Raw genomic sequence first — 21,154 nt, 5'->3', positions numbered from 1 at the left:
GGTCACGGAGGAATCTACGCTCTCGGCCACAGGTCACTCTCCTCCGCCAGCTTTGGGACCTGTCGCGGCGTCTCGTGGCCGGCTAGACGTTTCCTCCTTTCCTGCCCTCCCCCTTCAGTAACCCACCCAAGGCCAACCCCGGCGGGAGGGTATACGCCCCATTTTGCAGAGAAGCAGCGGGCCGGAGTGGCGGGGAACCTGGCCAAGATCACCGGGCATTACAAGGGTTTCTCTCCCACCCTAGATGCTTCCATGTGAATGTGAATGGGCCTAAGTGCTCCTTTCTTTCCCTCAATGGCCGGCCGGGAGAAGAAAGGTGCGGTCTTTGAGCGCCAGGTATGGGTCTGGACCTTGCTTTCCAGGGCCCGGTGCATCCGAGGTCGCGAGCCTTCCGCGGGGGCAGCCGTGGCGGAGGGGGGGGCCGCAGCTCCCACATCCGAAGTTATTGGAGAAATAAACTCCCCAAAGAGGGCTAAACGACCCCCGGGCACTTCGGAGGCGTCCCGGACGCCGAGCCCCCCGCGTCCAGCTGCACCCACCCGGGATCCGCGAGGCGCCGCTTTCCAGCCCTTAGGGCGGTGCTAGGCTCCCCACGAGGTATCAGGGGTAAAAGGCCCCTTGGTCCTCGGGGCTTGACGCCGTCTTCGGCCGGGAGCAGTTCTTGAGAGCTCAAAGCCGACAGGCAGAGGAGAGACCCCGGGACGCGGGTCGCAGCCTTACCCGGCGAGCTCGGGGTTGGCGTGTGCACCCGGGGGCTCATCTGGGACCCTCGGCAACTCCTGCCCAGGCTTTTTGCTCCCCCTCCCGGCAAGCCTGGAGGGGCAATAGTGCCAGCGGCAGAGCGGAGGGCGAGCGCTCTGGCAGGGTCCCGGGAGGGGTTGGAGACCTGAGGAGTTAAACACGCGACCCCAGGGGACTGGAGGGCTAGTGGAGCCTCGGCCAATGGCTGCGGTGGGCGGGGAGGAGACCCGCCCGAGACCCGCCGGAGACCTGCGTGGGCCGCGTCCCTTCCCCACCCTCGCCCTCTCTATGCCCCGCGGCCCCGCCCGCCCGCCGCCCTCTTAAACCCCGCTCGACCCTCCCGGCCCGCCCGTCGCCTACCAGTGCGGAGCCTGCGCCGCCCTCAGGGTCCTGGAGGCGCTCGACTGGCGGCGGCGCTCTCGAAGGTGGGTGCCGGGCTGGGGCGCCGCGGTGGCCCGGGGCCGTCGTCCGCCGGGGCGGCTGGGGAGCGCAGGAAGCGGGCGCGAGCGCAGCTCGTCTTGGGTGGCCTTTTTGCCCTCTTGGGGCTTTCACTCCTTAAGTGGCTTTCAACCCTCGAGTGGCATATCCTCGCGGTCAGGGGAGGCCAAGAGCCGAGCGCCTTCGGGGGCTTGGGAGGAGACAGGCAGATGCCCTCGTCGTGGCTGACCTCTTCTCCTGACCCCGTGTTCTTTAATTTCGGAGTCACGACCCTGCTGGGTTTCCTTATTGCGCTCATTGATCTTGCCCTCGAGCCCCGCCGGCCCTGAAGGGGCTCCATTCCTCGGCCTTGGTGAACTTGTGTCCATCCTTTCGGGGTGGGAGCGGTAGCTGCCGAGGCTTCTCTCCCACTTGGCCTGGGACTCGACCCAGGTTCCCTAAACCCGCAGGTGGAGTGACCAGAGTTCCCACAGGGACTTGGGGAATGTGGCGGGACTCGGCCATGTGGCAAACCCGGCGCCGGCTGCGGAGCGCGGAGGGGAGCCGAAGGTGGCGCCCTCCTCCTCCTCGGCAGCCCGGGCTCCTGGGTCCGAGGGGTCAGCGCCGAGAATCGTGGAGCCACGGCCTCGCCGACCTGCGTCCGGGTTTGGGGAGCTCGTCTGTTTCTGCGCTAACGGGCTGAGGGCCCTTGACTATTCCCTGACTGCTGGGGACCCAGGAGCGCCTGGAGCTGCCGCCTGCCCCAAAGCGCACCACGGCCTTGCGCTCGGGCCGCGGCCCCGGGAGTGGGAGGGTCTGGGGGCTCCAACCCACCCTGTAAAAGACTTTCGTTGGACAGAGAAGAAGGCGGAAGAGGGAACTTGAAATTTGCAGGAGCCGGGTTTGGGGCGAGATGTAGAGAGTAGGTTGTTGGAAACCATCTGTGCTTGGTCGGGGTGCGTTTGGAGAGGGAAGGCAAAAGCGACTCTTACCAGGAACTTGGAGTGGAGCAAGATCCCGGAAGATTTTCGTTTGGGGTTTTGTGTGTTTGTTTGCATTGCGGTTTTGTTTTGTTTTGTTTTGTTTTGTTTTGTTTGTGGGGCAGGGCTTGCGAGATCGAGTTGGGAGGTTTAGGCGATTCCCTTCGACCCGGGGCTAGCTCGGATGGTAGAGGGTAGGCAGGGAGGAGCAGGGTCGCAGCGCCCTGCGCACCTCACTCGGCTGCGCTTGCTTTCCCGCAGACCCGCCGCGCGCTGTGCCCCCAGGATGGCTCTGCGGCGGCCAGGTGAGGCCGGACCCCAGGGCAAGATGTGCTATCCTCCTGAGAGGCTCCAGGGAGGCCCCCCACACCTGGACGCCTACTACACGCCTTTCCCGCCCTATGGCCACTATGCGAACATGCTAACCGCTGCGGAGGAAGATTTCCAACCTTTCCCGCAGCTGGAGGCCGCCGTGACTGCATCCCACGCGATGCCCCCCTTTGCCTTCCGGCCCGCGCCTCTCTTGCTGAGCACCAGCCTCGCTCTGCAGAGGGAGCCGCTCTACGACCTGCCCTGCTACAGCAAACTGCCACCGTGGTCCCCAATTCCCCACCTCCCCAGAGAGGTGCCGCACTTCCTCAACAGCAGCCGCGAGTGTGCAGGCGCCACCGGTGAAGACTTGGGCCATACTGGTGGCCGAAGTGACAGTGGCCAGTGCTGTGGACCTGAAATTTTAATGCCGCCGCCGGCTGTGAATGCTTCCCTGTTCCCTGAGGGGGTGAAGGCCTCCCAGTTATTATCTTGCTCCCCCAGCAAGCGGTCTGAGGAGGGCTCCAAACCCCTGAACCAACAAGGGAAGTCATCTCACCGCTACCACTTCACCCAGGAGGACCTGCACTTAGTTCTGTTCGGGGTCATTCCCAGCCTGGATCACTCAGCCCCTCTGCACCACGCGGTTTCCGGTTTCCTGGTCCCCACGGACAGCTCTGGTAAAGGTGGTCACGTCGGGCAGGAGTCGGGTTGGATGGGAATAGAGGTGGGAGGAGGAGTGGGGAAGGAGCACTTCAAGGTGGATCTGAGACGGCTCAAGTCCAGCGGGGAAGTGTAGATATTTCCCATCAGGATGGAGCCCTCACTTCTGAGGCTGTACTTGCTTTAATGCTCGATTCCTAAGGTTGGCTTTAGTGGAGGAGGGAGAAGAGAGACATGGCTCACATAGTGGATGTCAGCTGGGATCAGATTCTACCGGGATAATGCAAGGTAGCTCCACTAGAGAGAGCCTCACGCAATTCATACTGGGAGTCCCAGTTTAGCCATCTATCTATCTCCACCTTATTCAAAATCAGCATTATCTCTGCTTCTCAAGTTCTTTAAATTTGCAAAACGGGGTTAATTACATAACCTTTCAGGGGCTGTTCTGAGTCTCAAAGGAGAAATTTTATACGTAAAAAGGAGCAGGAAAAATATAAAGGATAAATCAACATTAAACTAAGGATAATGGTTACCTCTAAGAAGCAGGGAGGGAAACACCTTATGAAAAATAAAATCTTAACCCCTTTTCTAGGATCTGATTCTCTTTGTCGAACTCTGGATAAAGACTCCCTTCAACTACCAGAAGGTAAGCAGAGCCTCTGGCTTGGATTTCTGTCCTGATGTGATGCAGTCAGTTGCCTCATTGGCTTTCCTGCCTCGGGCTTTTCCCCTAGGTCTCTGCCTCAAGCAGACGATGTTTGGTGAGGTGCGGCATTTTGGTGTATTCTGCAGTAGCCTTGTTGCCAAAGGAGTCAGATTTGGACCCTTTCAAGGTAAAGTGGTCAACGCCAGTGAAGTCAAGACCTATGGAGACAATTCTCTGATGTGGGAGGTAAATAAATATGCTTCTGGTGGGTTGACAAAGTGGGAAATGAAGCCAGTGGAGAACAGTGTCGGCTTCTGGCCCCCTGGGAGGGGGTCACTCCGCTTCTGTGCTGCCTGTTTTACAGTATAAAGAGAAGGGAAGAGGGGCACCTGGGTGGCTCAGTTGGTTGAACTTCTGACTTCCACTCAGGTCATGATCTCACGGTTTGTGGGTTCAAGCCCCTGCATCGGTGCAGAGCCTGCTTCGGATCCTCTTGCCCCCTCTCTCTACCCCTCTGCAGCTCGTGTTCTCACTTTCTCTCTCTCTTTCTCTCTCTCAAAATAAATAAATAAACTTAAAAGAAAGAGAGAGAAGGAAAGGCAGATATTCACTCCATTAAGATAGCACCTCTAAGTGAATTCTTTGTGTTTCCTGATGCCTTAAATCGTTTTAATCTGTGAAGATTATCAATGGAATATACATATTGAAGAGTTAATATTTATCTTTGTTTATGGGCAAAACCAAATGGTTTAAATGTTATACAGTGCTGCTGAGAATATGCCAAAGAGAATAAAAACAAATTTTTAAATTTGATATCATCTGCCTATGAAATTAGCTATGGGTTTTTAAAAACTGATACTCTTGACTGTGTTTGGGGCATGCTGGTCGGACTCCAGTTAGAATATATCAGGTACCTCCCCTTGACCCTGAATTCCTACTTCTAGGAATATAGGGCAGGAGTGTAATCTGAAATTCAGACCCTGTGGAAGATGTTAATCACAAGGTTGCTGATAACAACAAAACATTGGAGACTGTGGAATTGCCAACAACAGAGAAAGAATTGCATGCATGACAACCAGGTTGGGAAAAAGCACAAAACTAATTGGTTGTCTTTAAGTTGGGAATTAAATGCAAACTTCTCTAGTTCCCCTTTTCTCTGCTTATGGAATTAAGATACTATAGAAATTTGGAAATTAAAGTGATAAAAGTAAGAACCTTTAAGAATGTCACAGCACCGATAGAGATAAGCTAATACATCTATTTGGGCTTAATAATGTTAATAGTAAGTATATCCAGTGGACTCAAGCATGAGATTTGGACTATAAATTTTAATAAGTAATTTTATAGGTTAGGCACAAAGAAAAAGCGCATTTTAAACTTTGCGTTTCATTTTTTTTTAGATCTTCGAAGATGGTCATTTGAGCCACTTCATAGATGGAAAAGGAGGTGCGGGGAACTGGATGGCCTACGTCAACTGCGCCCGTTTCCCCAAGGAGCAGAACCTGGTTGCGGTGCAGTGTCAGGGGCAGATATTTTACGAGAGCTGCAAGGATATCTGCCAGAACCAAGAGCTCCTTGTGTGGTATGGAGACTGCTATGAAAAGTTTTTGGACATTCCCATGAGCCTTCAGGTCACAGAGCAGGGGAAGCCGGTGCCTGGGCCCTCTGAAGGTGAGTGCACACCTTTGCCTTTCCCAGTGAGGCTCTTCTAGTGGAAGGACTTGGCACATGAACCACACCCTCCTGCAGCATCCCCGCTGACTTGCGGGGCGTCCCCTTCGCAGAGGCTAATGCAGGGGAGACTAAACTGAGGATGTCTCTAACCAGGGGGGCACTACCCAGCGAAAGGAAAATGCCCTTATCTTTCCACAGCTGCTGAGGCTACTAATATTCACAAGGAAACCTTTTCTTCTTCCCCATCACCTCCTCTCAGAGGAAAAAGTAAATAAAGGCCAAATACATGTATGCAACTTCTTCCCTAGGTGAGCCAGTTTCTGATTCATCTCTGCTCAGGCTAACACAGCTGATGACTCCATCAAAGCTCTTAGAGCAGTGTTTTTCAAGTAGGGGTTGCAGTATCTTAATGTGGGAAATCAATTTAGTGGTTTAGACCATCTTTAAAGAAAAAAAAAGAATTAGAATAGAGTAGAATAGAAAATATTGATGTGAATCTCAAGTATTGTTTGGTGAAGTTTGATTACAAGTGGAGATGTGTGGTATACTGAGTCTCAGATATAAAATATATTTCCTGCTGTGGATCTTCATCCCCTTGGAGAAGCATTGAGTTAGACTCTGACTCTCAGATTTTAATGTGGGTGTTGACTACCTGGGGATCTTGGAAAGATGCAGATTCTCATTCAGGGCTGGGACGACCTAAGATTCTGCATTTCTATCAAGCTTCCTGGGGAGGCTGATGCTGTTGGCCCCTGGACCACATGAGAAGGTTGAGGAGCCAGAGAACCACCAACCCACGGTCTGGGAATGAGCCTCTGGGATTTGCAAATTCTCTGACTGATTTTTACATACACAAAAGCTTGGGAATCCCGATCTGGTGGGTGGGATGAGTTAAATGCAAAATGTATGCAATAGGGTGGAAGACCACCTTATTATGTTATAATAAGTGTGATAAGTAACAGAAAGAAGTAAATTTGCATTCATCACACAATACAGTGATTGTATGCGTGCACATCTCCCTTGCAAACATAGACCCTTTGGTGCAGGAAATAATCCTCAACACCTTCATATCCCTTTCTCCTGGATCTTAGTGTGTATTGAAGGGAAGCAGAAGACATTAGGACTAATGCAGGGAAAGCTGCTTAGAGGTGGAAGGAAATATAGGGTGTGTTAGGCTGGGAGAGGGAAGGAAATTTGGCTTTGGGGACTAGGGAAGCCAGGGGGAAGGACACGCTCACTGGGATTAGGAAGTGAATAATGAACAGGCTCTTGTTTCGAGAGTCCAAACTATGAGGGCCTCTCGGAATCAGTTGGGTAAACCATCTATCTTCCTGCTACCCCAATGAGCGGATAGTGTGGGGGGTAAAGTCGGGGGTGGTGGTGAGATGGTGGGACTCTCTAAAGTCCATGGACCTCACACTTATCTCATACTTATGGATTCTTTTTGGTCACTTCCAAAATGTACTGATTGTTTTTGAAATAAAACTGAAAAATACATTTGAGAAAATATACACATGCTCAATAACTCACAAGATACAATCATCTTTTTGAAAAAGTATTTAACACTATTATTGGCTATTACAATGATCATAACTTTTGATTACTCAGTAATACTCTTCTGGAAATTTGTCTTCAGAAAATGGTCCAGAAGGACAAGGTTTGCGCAGGAAGGTTTTTACAATGGAACCATCCCTATTAATGAAAAATCACAAACAACCTAAATGTTCAATAGTAGAGTAATTGTTATGTAAATGGTGATATATTAACATATAGAATAATATGCAGAAATCAGAAATCCCCATCTGGTGATAAGGAACAGGGAAGGATGAGGGCTTATGATAGTAAGTGGGGTTAAAATAATATATGTTTGGGAGAGTGTATGGAAGGAAATTGGTAAACAGCTTAATTTGTTGGAAAGAATTATGGATGAATTAATTTGTTTTCTGTTAATGAATGGTTTTGAATAGGATTAAAAAGGAAAGAAAAATCGAAATTCTTCTGTCCTGTCAAAGAACTTTTCCTCAAAGGCTTTTGGCGAGGAATGGTGGGAACTTCCTTCCCCCTTTAACGTCTTGAGTGGGAGGGAAGAGTCTGGACCCTATGTGGGCGGGTTATTTGAGTATGCAAGCCTGTGGAGTGTGTGTTTTGGGGGATGGAGGTGTGGAATGTGAAGACAGCTCTTAATTGTTACCAAACTCTACACTGTGGAGGGGCAGAAAGTAGCATTGTCGAGACTGGAAAACCCCTTGGCTAAAAAGAGGAGTTGACTGAGGTTGGGGAGTGGGGGTGGGGAGGATGAAGAAGGAAAGAGAACGGGATGAAGTTATCAGATTAAGTTAAATTTCCAAAGACCTGAGCAGAAAATGCAGACAGGTGAGCCCTAATTAGTTAGCAAAGGTGGAGTCTCATTTTTGCCTAAGTGGTTGTTCTCATGCAGACTCCCTATCGAACCATTATTCTGAATTTCGCTGTGCTCTAGTGCTTTGATTTGTAAAGGTCACTGATCCAGTCTTGTAGACCCTCTCTTCCCACCGGAGGAAGCAGGAAGGCCAGGCCATTCTGACCAATGAAAATTCTAGTGCTGAGCTAAAACCATCCCAGCAAGGGACTTCTGAGAATATTAGCACCTCAATGAAAGTGATAGACATGCCAGGCAGTGGACCATCCTGGGGATGGCGGTTGCCTTCCTGGTTATTTACTTAATGAATGGTTTATTTCCTTAGCCACCTGTTAAACGTGCCTGGGAGGTAGTTGTCAACTAACAAAGCCCCTGATGGATAGCTTCCCTGCTGTCCTGATGCTAAAAAGATTTCCATCTACAGACTCCTGCATATACTTATTCCTGGCCCTTCTCTCTTTCTCTCTGGGGCCAGACAATGAGGTCTCAGTGATGCATTCACAGTCAAAGCCACTTGATCCTCTGGAATCCAGAGTGTCCTCAGCAGGGAGGCTTTTGTAGGTGGCCCCTGTCCCCTCCTCTCCCCCCAACACATAGACACCCCTGGACCTGGGACCTCCCTTGCTAGAGTCGGCTGAACCCTCTCTAACCTCTCTCCCCCTCCCTTCATTGATAAAAACAGATTTACCTTTCTGGATCTTGTGTATCACTCAGTGATAGTATCGCTCTTTGGTAAGAACTCAATAAATAATAGGATTAAATTAATCATCATGGTAACCCTATAAATACAAGGGAAGGCAAGATATTGTCAGCCTTACTCCATACATGTTGGTTCTAGCTCTGGAATCTTTTCCAAAAGTTCAGAGAAGTAAACTGTGAGCTAAACAAATGCCTAAGACTTTATAAAAGGGGCCAAATGGAGCAGCTCTTGTGAAGCCTAGGAAGTAAGCAATTGGTGTCCATCATGGCCTGAGGTGAACTGCTTTGAACTTAGAGCTTGGGCTGATCTGAAAGGGACACGATAGGTATGTTTTGGTATATTAACCCAGCCTTGTAACACGTGCCAGTCAGAAGTGGCTTCAAGAACTGTGGTGTCGAGGGGCACCTGAGTGGCTCAGTCGGTTAAGTGTCTGACTTCAGCTCAGGTCATGGAGTTCAAGCCCCGAGTCAGGCTCTGTGCTGACAGCTCAGAGCCTGGAGCATGCTTCACATTCTAAGTCTTCCTCTCTCCTTGCCCCTCCCATGCTCAAGCTCTGTCTCTCTTTAAAAAATAAATAAACGCTAAAAAAATTAAAAAATAAAAAGAACTTTCGGATTGAACTGCTCTTAAATAGGGCTGGAGGCAGGGCTAAATTAATAGACTGGAGAAACATAGCAAAGCATGGAAAACATGAAGACTTCGAACCCTAATCGAACTGATTGGAAAGTAATTAAACATACGTGTATACACATATGTATTTCTTTAAGGAATAAGTTCATTGTTTAGGTATGACAACGACAATACGGTTACTACTTTTTAAAAGTATTATATTTTAAAGATTGCAGTTTGAGGCATTTATGAACCAAATGATAATTAGTATTGAATAGTCACGGAGGGAAGTGATCTAAATGAAAACAAAATTGGCTATAAGTTGATCGTTGTCAAAGCTTGGTGTTGAGTGCATGGGGGATTGTTAGTGCATTATTTTGATTTGGTATATGTTTAAATTATTCTGTAATAAAAGGTTTTTTAAAAATCCTGTTGGATGGGGCGCCTGGGTGGCTCAGTCGGTTGGGAGTCTGACTTCGGCTCAGGTCATGATCTCACAATTGGTGGGTTTGAGCCCCGCGTCGGACTCTGTGCTGACAGCTCAGAGCCTGGAGTCTGCTTGGGATTCTGTGTCTCCTCCTCTGTCTGCCCCTCCCATGCTCATGCTCTGTCTCACTTTGTCTCTCAATAATAAAATAAACGTAAGAAAGTTTAAAAAAAAAAAAAACCTGTTGGAGAGGGCCGCCTGGGTGGCTGAGTCAGTGAAGTGTCTGACTTTGGCTCAGGTCATGATCTCATGGTTCATGAGTTCGATCCCCGCATCGGGTTCTGTGCTGACAGGTCAGAGCCTGGAGCCTGCTTCGGATTCTGTGTCTCCCTCTTCTCTCTGCCCCTCCCCCACTCACGTTATGTGTGTGTGTGTGTGTGTGTGTGTGTGTGTGTGTGTGTGTGTGTCTCTCAAAAATAAATAAACATGAAAAAAACTTTTTTTTTTAATCCTGCTGGAGGAAATAAGAATGAGGGAAGGTAGCTGACAAAGCCCCTGGCACTTCTCCTCCTGTGTTTGACAGAGTCTGCAGAAGGCTACAGATGTGAAAGATGTGGAAAAGTATTTACCTACAAATATTACAGAGATAAGCACCTCAAATACACCCCTTGTGTGGACAAGGGTGACAGGAAATTTCCCTGCTCTCTCTGCACACGATCCTTTGAGAAGCGGGACCGGCTCCGGATCCATGTCCTTCACGTTCATGAGAAGCACCGGCCTCACAAGGTAAGAAGTAGGGCGACGAATGATGGGTGGCCCGTTCCTCACATTGCTTTCCTGCTCCTTTCTCAAACCCCTGAAGACACAGTGAGGGTCCCCTGGATGTGAGTTGCTGGGACACCGTGCTTGACGATGTAGGGTCTATGAAGAAAGGGACGGTGCCTTGGAGGGGCACACAGGAGCTACCGCGTCACAGTGCTAGAACGGATGCATGAGGTTGAGAGGACACAAAGGAAGGGTGTCCACTTCTACCTGGAGATGTGGGTTATGAAAGGCCTCACAGAAGAGGTGGCCTTGAGCCTAGTCTAGAAGGACAAGGGGATGTCTGATTTATGTCAGAGGCAGAGTTGGTTGAGGAGGGGGAGAGGGTCGAGATGTTCCCAGCAAGGAGCCTGCAATGTGCTTTTAGATCACTGTACGTTGTTCCATCATCCGTGCAGGCATATTGACCATTGTAGATAAGGATGAGGCAGAGGCATGGCCCAAAGAATGGAAGGCATCTGTGGCATGCCAAGGATTTTGTCAGGAAGAAAAGCAACAATGGCCATAGGGAGCCATTTTCTGCTATTCCGGATATCTGGTTGCTCTGCCGGACTTGGTGAAAAAAAGTGCATGTGCCATTGAGCCTGTTTAGAAGAAAGGATGGGACTTAGGTGCAGACAGACATGGGTGTGGCTCCCAGCCCTGTCGAACTGGCTGATGAGGCTACCACCTGAGGGACTCCAGAGTCCCAGTTCTGTTCACTTGAAAAGTGAGAGTAATCTTCATAAAATTGCCCTTATCTTCCCCCACTGGTGGATGTTATCTGTTCACGGCTAAGCTTGCAGGGAAATCCCAGTCACTATATTACTTACTCCTAGAAAGTTTGAGGATTTTTACAATAATCATGTGTTATTTTGCTCATCAAAAGACATTTAACACAATTAGTTTTCAACAACCCCTTGGTGGTCCAGATCTACAAAGATGTCCACACCAACCCAGTCCCCTCCAAATACCACTTCCCACAGAAAAGCACATACTTACCAGAATTCTAAGAACATTTGAAGTATAAGACAGTGAAATTACTGGGGTGCCTGGGTGGCTTAGTTGACTAAGCGGCTGACTCTTGAGTTCAGCTCAGGTCATGATCTCAAGGTTCATTAGTTCAAGCCCCATGTCAGGCTCTGTGCTGGCAGCACAGAGCCTGCTTGGGATTCTCTCTCTCTCTCTCTCTCTCTCTCTGCCCCTCCTCCCCTTCTCATGCTCGTTCATGCTCTCTCTCAAAATAAACATTATAAAAAGTGATAAATTTATTTCCAATTTTTACTGTTTAACGTGGGAAAAGAATATATGTTTGGTAAATATATTTTGGACAAAACAAAAGCCTCCTGATATGCTATGACCCAAGTTAAGACATTTAAGGTGTAATGTTTTTCTCTATGTGTATGTGTACATTTATGTATTTTTAACATACTTGGGGATATTCTGAGGCTAGTTTTCTGACTTAACACAACATCATGAGTCATAAACATAGTAATGGCTGCATCAGTATATATTAGATGGATGTGCTATCATTGATTTAACCAATCTTCTGCTTTGTGGTTTTTTCCCCCCAGTGTTGCTGTGGTGAACAATATTATATACAAATCATTATCTCTGCTATCCATGTCTGATGATTTCTTTGGGATAGATTCCTAGAAGTAGAAAAACTGGGTCAAAGGGTATATACAATTTGAAGGCTCTTGAATTGAGGCACTAAACTGTCTTCCAGAGAATGTGTCGATTTGTAGTCTCGCCCGGGGTGGGGGCTTGTGTGTGTAGTAGGCAGCACCAGGTCTCCTGCAATGCTACTGTCCTTCTTTACATTGTCATTATGACAGACGGAACGGTATCTTGCTTTACTTTGCATTTTAATTAATGTGGTCTAAATGTTTAAACTATATTTTATTGGCACATTATATTTGTCTTGTGATTTATCAATTTATGTCCTTGGAAAAGATCTCTATTGCTACATGTTTTAGTAATAATGTTTTACAAGCTATATTGTATCAATTCCGGGTTGGAGTTTTTTCACATCTTTATGTTCCTGAAATTGGAGTGTGTTCAACAAGTGATGATATGCCACCATCCCAATTGGTGGCATTTTCCTTGTTAGCACAAAAAGTAATGGTGGATCTTACAGCTGATGAGATACACCATTTAGGCCGTTTGTCAGATTTGCTGCAGCTATAAGACCAGAGGGTGTTGGTTAACAAAGGAGAAGCTGTCGGATTTGTTTTTGTTTTTCACTAAAAAGAATCGAAGAAAAGGTTATCAGAGCTCGATCAAGATATTTCTGCTAGAAAGTTGGCTAGGTCATTTGCTTAAACTCTGAGGATGGTGTTGGTCTTGAGTCGGGGTTTGAGTGGAGAAGCTGTACTCGGATGCTGCCATCTTTTTTTTTTTAATGTTTATTTATTTTTGAGAGAGGTGTGTGTGTGTGCATGAGGAGAGGGACAGAGAGAGGGAGATAGGATCTGATGTGAAGTCTCTGTGCTGAGAGCAGAGAGCTGATGTGGGGCTTGAATTCATGAATGTGAGATCATGATCTGAGCCAAAGTCAGTTGCTTAACCGACTGAGCCACCCAGGTACCACAGGTGCTGCCATCTTTGAGACTGAGGGACCGTAGACCTGGCTGTCAGTAGATAAGAGAGACGAGAAAGAAGGCATGGAGGCTGGTCAGAGTGAAGTGAGGAGTTGGGTTTTATGGTAGAGTGGAGAAAGAATCATTTTTTAAACTGGCAATAGAAGAGGATGAGTCCTGTGTCCTCAGTGTTCCCACAATTCTTCTTTAGTGATCTTCTCTTTGCAAACTCTCCCTGAGTGGTCTTGTCTCTTTTATTATGACTATAAGTAGCATTTCACTTTGGATGTTGACCTCTGGCCAAGAGCTCTGACCTGAGCTCATGAAGCATGTATCTAGCTGTATTCTAAGTATCTCAACCTGAATTTCTCATGGCACTCCTTTTCTTATTTTTACTGGTAAGCATTTTTTAATGCTTTTTTTAGTTTTCTTTATTTTATATACTTAAGTTTGAGTACTGAACTTCTAAGGTGATAAAATATATTTAATTTTTTCAAAAACTTGAACAAAACATTTAAGTTGAAAAGAAGGGGAAAAAATCTCTGGTGAAACCTGCAGAACTTAAGATAAATAATTTTTTTTTTAAAAAAACCAACCAGTTTCTGAAAAAGAATTGACAATTAGAAGATGCTGAGTGTACAACCACAAATGAAAAACCCTGTATTGTTACCCCTATATCCAGCATTTAAAACCTAAATGTACCTCCTTTTCACATAATTTGTCGAGCAAAATTAATGAAGAACACAAATAAATGACAGAGGAAATCCCTGTAGTTCATAACAATGAGTCCCAAAAGTTTATACGTGAATTTGGGATCTCAGCCCTCTCTAACCTCCCAAAATTCCTGACCAATGGAGCGAAGGCTTTATTTTTCCAGAAAGCATCGTTGCTTATAGTCTATAAATTGCTCAAAATTACGCCAGACTTTTTACTTTCTTTATATTTTGTTTTTGACTTCCCCCTAAGCTTTTTGTTTTTGCTGGGATTTCTAATTACAAGAGGTAAATATAGTTTCTTAATTGTGTAAAATGATATTTACATCCTTGTTGAAAGCATTCTTCATGGAGCTTATTCAGATTTGAACCAGGTGCCTTCTAGGCCTGTGAACTGTCATTATTTGGATAGTTTTCATCACCTTTCTGAATTAGTTCCACTGATTTTTATTTTTTTTTAATTTTATTTTTATTTTATTTTATTTTATTTTTTTAATTTTCTTTTCAACGTTTATTTATTTTTGGGACAGAGAGAGACAGAGCATGAACGGGGGAGGGGCAGAGAGAGAGGGAGACACAGAATCGGAAACAGGCTCCAGGCTCCGAGCCATCAGCCCAGAGCCTGATGCGGGGCTCGAACTCACGGACTGTGAGATCGTGACCTGGCTGAAGTCGGACGCTTAACCGACTGCGCCACCCAGGCGCCCCAGTTCCACTGATTTTTACATCTCACTCTTCTCTCTTGATTTCCAAATTTCAAAAACCTTCAAGGCATCTTTCCATTTACTCTTATCATTTGATATCAATCTGGTTCTTGATTATTTATAAATAACTGGGTTTTTTCTTTATGGAATTTGTTATTTATCTTTGGAGTTCTGAAAAAATTTTTTTTAATTTTTTTTTTTTTTAATGTTTATTCACCTTTGAGAGAGAGAGACAGAGTGTGAGTGGAGGAGGGGCAGAGACAGGGAGACAGAATGTGAAGCAGGCTCCAGGCTCTGAGCTGTCAGCACAGAGCCTGATACGGGGCTCGAACCCACAGACCGTGAGATCATGACCTGAGCCGAAGTCAGACACTTAACCGAGCCACCCACGTGCCCCTGGAGTTCTAAAATTTTAACAGAATGTGCCAAGTTGGATGTCTTTTTCTTTTTGTCTTGCTTTGTAATCAGTGAAGTACAAAGTACTCTTTCCATTTGAAGGCATAAGTCCTAAACTGAAAGGAATTTTCTTGTTCATTCTTTGATTATTATGTCTTCTAGATCTTTACTTTCTCCTGGAACTTCTTTTGGCCAGATACTAGCTACCTCCTTGTGCTTAACATTTTTGTTCTTTTTTCTGAAGTTTTTTGTTGTTGTTGTTGTTGTTTGTTTTTTTTTTTTTTATAGAGAGAGAGCACACTGAGCAGGGGAAAGGGCTAAGAGAGAGAAAATCTTAAGCTGAGCATGGAGCCTGACATGGGGCTCGATCCCACGACCCTAGGCTCGTGACCTGAGCCAAAATCAAGAGTCAGACACTCATCCGACTGAGCCACCGAGGCTTAACTTTTAATTCTTTTTGCTCCTCATTCGCAGAGTCCCCTAATCTTATTTTCCAAATCATGTATTTAGTCTTTATATTTGATCTGTTCTTTTTTCTAGTATTAACTCAAACACCTGACTTTTTGTGCTAGCAATCATAGTAATGATAACAAATGCTCATTATTAAAACCTCAAACAGCACAGAAAAGTTAGAGAAGACTTTTAAAATCTACCCCAGGGGCGCCTGGGTGGCTCAGTCGGTTAAGCGTCCGACTTCGGCTCAGGTCATGATCTCGCGGTCCGTGAGTTCAAGCCCCGTGTCAGGCTCTGGGCTGACAGCTCAGAGCCTGGAGCCTGTCTCAGATTCTGTGTCTCCCTCTCTCTGACCCTCCCCCATTCATGCTCTGTCTCTCTCTGTCTCAAAAATAAAAAATAAAACGTTAAAAAAAAAAAGGTTGTAAATTTGAAAAACATTTCTTTAAAAAATAATAATAGTAATAAAATAAATAAAATCTACCCCAAACATATCCTCTCTCCTGTGTGTGCACATAAGCACACCTGAGGAGCAGGGTGTGGAGGCAAAATATGTTCCTTTACCTGGTTCGGGATCCTGGAAAAGATTCAGCAGGTGTCACGAGGGTCAAGAGCACAGAGAAACGACATGAACCTTTGACAGCAGGTGAACACATGCTGCATCACATGCTTTCACTGGACTCCCAAACTGGTACTTTTTTGTAGGTACAATGTGTCTCAGACCACCTGCCACCTGTTTTGCCATCTGGGGCTCCATAATCATCACCACACCCACTAGCTTTTTAGCTCCTTGTCTCTAGCAAAGTGTCGAGCACATAGTAGGTACTCCATAAATACTTGTTGAATTAACTGGGGTGGTGCCCATCAAGAAAAGCAGGAGACAAAGGGTCCAAGTTTAACTGACTTGCTCTGGTCACACAGCTACTTGTTGACAGAGCAGGACTAATTCAGTCTTCTCTTCCTGTTCACTTCCCACCTTGTACATCTGAAGCAGCTGACAGCCAGAGACTTTAGAGGAATTATGGAAAGCCACAGCATTGAGCAGGCTCTGGACCAGAACTCATGCTTCCAGATTCTTCCGGTGTAGCCCTGGGTCGTCTTTCTACTACTTTAATTAGACCCCTCAGCCTGAGTCTACTTGATCCTCTGCCTACAGACATATGCAAGATAAATAGAATATTTTACCTCTTACTCCCAGATAAACATAATGGTAAAATGAAGACGTGATTTTTAACTGCATGTTTCTTTTACACCTTAGTGTTCTACGTGTGGGAAATGTTTCTCTCAGTCTTCCAGCCTAAACAAACACACGAGAGTCCACTCTGGAGACAGACCATACCAGTGTGTATACTGCACAAAGGTAAATGGAATCTCCTTCCAAGGGATCTGCCTTGAGCCCTGTTTGGATGGATGTTCATGGCTAAGAACTTGAAGCATAAAGCCTGGCTTATAAGGAGTTCTTGGTTAGTCCATTATCAGCCCAAACCCCATTTCCACCCCTAAATATGTTCCAGTTTGCTTAAGATGATCAGACACGATCTCCTACTGCCAAGTTGGCATTTGGGTCATGTGTAATGAAACACACCCCGCAGGGTTGTCTGGATTCAGTCGGTAGAACATATGACTCTTGATGTTTGAGTCGGAGTTCAAGCCCCATGTTGGATGTAGAGATTACTTAAATAAATAAACTTAAACTTTTTTTAAAGAAATACACCCCTGATTTACAGACAGCCCTGATGATTGCAGACACAATTACATAATATTAAAGAGCACAAACTCCTCTATCTTTCTAGAGCAACATTGCTGAAATGGAATCTAATGTACATTATACAGAATATTGAATGATTAAAATGAAGACACAAATATGTAAATATGTAGTTAGGAGTTGCTGGAATAGAAACAATGATTTGACCATGCTTTAGACATTATATCAAAACATCTCATGTCCTGTTTTGATGATAAACATCTGTGCTGCCCAATGCTTAGTAAGCCATTAACCATATGTGGCTATTTAATTTAATAAAAATGAAATAAAATGGAAAGTTCAGTGATTTGGTTGCACTATGCACATTTCAAGTGCTCAATAGCCCCATGTGGCTGCTGATCACCAAATTGGATAGCACGGACACAACATTTCCATCACTGCAGCAAGTCCTATTGCATAGGAATAGATTGATTCTGTCATCAGTTTTATATAATAAAGCCATAAAAGGAATATAGGCTGTCTTAGGGGGACGTCTAAACCTCCCACAGAAGAATAAAACATTGAGTGCACCAGACTTGGGGAAACCTACTGCCAAAGAAATTGTGGGTCAATAGAATGGTCATAATCAACATGGCGAAATGAGGCTGAGCCAGAAGTAGACCATGTGGAGCCAGCACAAACTGAAAGAAGGTGACCATGGGTTTGTGTGAAAAAAGCAGCCTCTCCTGAGGAATAAATTCTGTCCAGGATTTCCAGAGCAAGGTCAGAATAACTCCACAACGCATTCTGTTTCTGGAGTTCTTACTCTGATCCCTACCTTGTAACTTCTAACTAACCTGGTACTGAGAGATGTTCTGAAAGGGAACTAAATATTTGGCCTCCCAGTTGACACATTAGACTTCAGTTACTTAAGCTGATGAAGACTGACCATGTGTGGGTGTTCAGGCAGGTACAGCTTATGAACCTGACTAGGCAGTGACCCAACTCCACATGTGCCCAGACACCCCGTTGTCCAGTGCTTCTCTCTTAGCCCCCAAATCCGAGGTCACCAGTTTAACCAGTGTTTTATATCATGGTCAATGAACCCCAAAATGAAGTCGTTACGTCTCTAATATACTACTTGAAGGTGACAAGTAGTACTGAAATGAATGAGGGAAAGAACAGAAGTGGCCAAGAAAAGATACGTAAACACAGCAAAGTACTTGGGAATCTAAAATGTGACAACCATTCTGAAAAAATTTGGCAGTTTCACTAAAAACTAAACTTGGTAACTGCCATACAACCCAGCAATTGTCCTCCTGGTCACTTACCTTAGACATGAAGGTTTATATCTTTACACAAAAACCTGTGCGCAAATGCTTGTAGCAGCTTTATTCATGAGAACCCACACCGGAAACAACCCAGATGTCCTTCAACGGGTAAGTGATTGAACAGACTGGGCACATCCACACCAGGGAGAGCTACCCGGCAATAGAAACGGCATGAGCTGTTGTCCACACACCAGCCTCAAAAATGGAGAACAGTTAGCAGTTGTTACGGCTTAAAAGAAAAAAGTGGGAGTGAGAGGGATCAGTATGGCCCTAAAAGGGCAACGTGAGGGGTCGTCATGATAAAATTGTTCTGATCTTCACTATCAACATCAGAATCCTGGTTGTGATACTGTACCGTAGTTCTCCAAGAGGTACCACTGAGGGAAACTGTAAAGGGTACACAGAATCTCTAATCTTAAGAAATCTTAAGACTGCCTGTGAGTAAACAATCACCTCAAAAAGTTTTAAGTTTACAAAAAGAAGACACTGGGGTGCCTGGCTGGCTCAGTCCGTGGAGCGTGCGACTCTTGGTCGTGGGGTTATAAATTCAAGCCTTGTGTTGGGTGGAGAGATTTCCTAAAAATAAAATCTTTAAAAAAAGAAGAAACCAATAAGATACTGCTTTATGCAAGACCGTGGCCAATACGAACTACTCCTCTAATGCACGTTCTCTTGGTGTGGTCCTGGGTCCACCTGCATTGGAATTGCTTGTTTATACGCAGGGTCCTGAGCCTCATGTCTGTCATGTCCTTTTGTTATTAAGACCGCTACTGTTGACGAAGAGTGCTCTATAGCCTTAAAACCCAGATTCATCTATTGGAGAACTAAGGATCAGTGACGTTGAAGTTAACCCCTTTGTCTAGTTGGCTGTGCAGGTGATGGAAGTTTACTTTTTCTTCTGCTGTCTGTTCTCTGCAGAGGTTCACTGCCTCCAGCATCCTCCGCACGCATATCAGGCAGCACTCAGGGGAGAAGCCCTTCAAATGCAAGTACTGTGGTAAATCTTTTGCATCCCACGCCGCCCATGACAGCCACGTCCGTCGCTCGCACAAGGAAGATGAGGGCTGCTCCTGCAGCATCTGTGGAAAAACCTTCCAGGATCAAGAAGCGTTCTACTCCCACACGAAGCTTCACGAAGGCTACTAGCCCTCAGTATGGGGACAATGTAAAAACTAAATGCTAGGATTCTGTCTTTGTTTTCCTTGCTTACGGGTGTGTCGTACGAACAGATGATAGTTTTACTAAGATGAGAAACAGAAAAATGGAACCGGCCAAAAAGCTGATTTCACCAGCTTTCACAGAAATGTTCTTCACAATGTTTAACAAGAATGGAATTTTGGTGAATTTACCTAAAAGTAGTGAACGCTGACTATTCATAGAGAGCTTCAGGGTCTGGAAACTCAACACAAACCCTGAGGGAGGGCTTGGGAGTAGAGTTTGATTTTTGTGATGAAAAAGACCTTTTCTCTGTTTTAGACCCCCAGTTGTCATGTCTGTGGCCATCACCTGGTCTATTCTTCATAGAATAAATTCTTTAAAAGTTCATTCAACTCCGAGCTTCCTTAGTATTGTAACTGTTTGGACATAGATTAGTCTGCCATCTTTCTTGTATTTATTTTTTAAGCCCTTAGTTCCCACCCTCCCCCCATCACATGACAAATGCAGGTTAATTTGTTCAGCACCACACAGAATTACTACGGACACAGAAGTTACGTATTCACGCCATCATCTGTGAGCTTTGTAATGGGGGAAGAAAAATTATTGCCAAATGAGAAAAGACTTAAAAATTGCAATAAAAAAATTAAGTGTTTTTATATTGCTCTAGTTTCAAACCTGATTTCATTCCTGATGATGGCACAAGCGGAATTTTTTTCAGGCCTAATTAATTAGCCAGTTCATACTCTATTTAGAATGTAGAAAGAAGAGGCCCACCGAAAGGAAAAATGTGCTGTATCAGTTATCACGAGGCTGATGCAAGCCTTGGGGAATGTCTTCTAATATGTGAGCGACCACAAACTGATTGCACGTGGGTAATATTAGCCAAAATTTGTAAATGAGCACCAACCCTGGGAAATGGTACTGAGCTCGCCGTTTATGGATTAGGAAATCGAAACCGAGGGTAAGGAGGTGATGCAGCGGTCGCCTCCAAGAGACAAAGCCAGGTGGGCCCAGCTCCGCCACTCAGCCTCTTACCAAACCAGCATGCTCCATTATGAATCCTGCTAAGGACACAGCGTTTTCCCATCAACTAACCCATTCCTCCCCAAATTAAAGCAAACAGCACCACACTTTTAAATATTCTACATGGAACATTTGAGACCAAAATAAAAGTGTTTCGCAGGCGACCAGAGCTACTAAGCTAGAATGTCACATCCCCAGCCATGGTGGTATTGACCGTCTAGGATTCTCCTTCACCTTTTATCCATGGTCCACAGCTCTCAAAATGGAGCAAATTCAATATAGAACAGATGCCCCATCCAGAGGGAGGCTCCCAGCTGTAGCAGAGTCCTTTGAGAAAGAGATGTAGTGCAGGTGGAAAAGCAGTGACAGATTTTCCTCTGGGGAATCCTTTGCTGCCTTGACTGGGTCTTGGTAATTTATCCTAATGGGAATGTGCCCTGTTGTTTTAGGACTGTTTTAGTTCATGTTAATTAAGTCAGAACAATGGTCTTTTGAAAAGACTGGGACTCATCCTGTAATTAGGCAGCCTTTCTTTGGCTGCTAGTTCATTTTAAAATCAAACGGGTAAAAGCAAGACATCAGGAACTCAGTGATGTGGATTTTTTTCACTAGTTGAATAATTCAAATTAAGTACTTTGTTCTTTGAACAAGCATGGTAGCAAAGGAAGGTGTGGGGTTTTTTTGTTTTTTGTTTTTTTGCTTTTTTTGTGTGTTTTTTTTGTTTTCCCTTTTTCTAACGGCATGC

General features: G+C 45.6%; 1 protein-coding gene across 1 annotated transcript; it reads left to right on the top strand.

Annotated features, from left to right (window-relative positions):
• The first annotated feature begins 1,648 nt into the window (after positions 1-1,648).
• On the top strand, positions 1,649-19,773 carry PRDM14 (PR/SET domain 14). Its single transcript, XM_003999875.3, has 7 exons — positions 1,649-3,127; positions 3,703-3,756; positions 3,845-4,002; positions 5,157-5,427; positions 10,148-10,350; positions 16,472-16,573; positions 19,147-19,773. The coding sequence occupies exons 1-7, from the start codon at positions 2,323-2,325 to the stop codon at positions 19,372-19,374; spliced, it is 1,821 nt and encodes a 606-aa protein (XP_003999924.2). The 5' UTR covers positions 1,649-2,322; the 3' UTR covers positions 19,375-19,773.
• Positions 19,774-21,154: the final 1,381 nt, after the last annotated feature.

The sequence above is a fragment of the Felis catus genome, chromosome F2 (genome assembly GCF_018350175.1).
Source record: "Felis catus isolate Fca126 chromosome F2, F.catus_Fca126_mat1.0, whole genome shotgun sequence".
NCBI classification, from domain to species: Eukaryota; Metazoa; Chordata; class Mammalia; order Carnivora; family Felidae; genus Felis; species Felis catus.
Note: the sequence above shows the minus strand (reverse complement) of the source record. Positions and strands in the feature narration are given on the sequence as shown.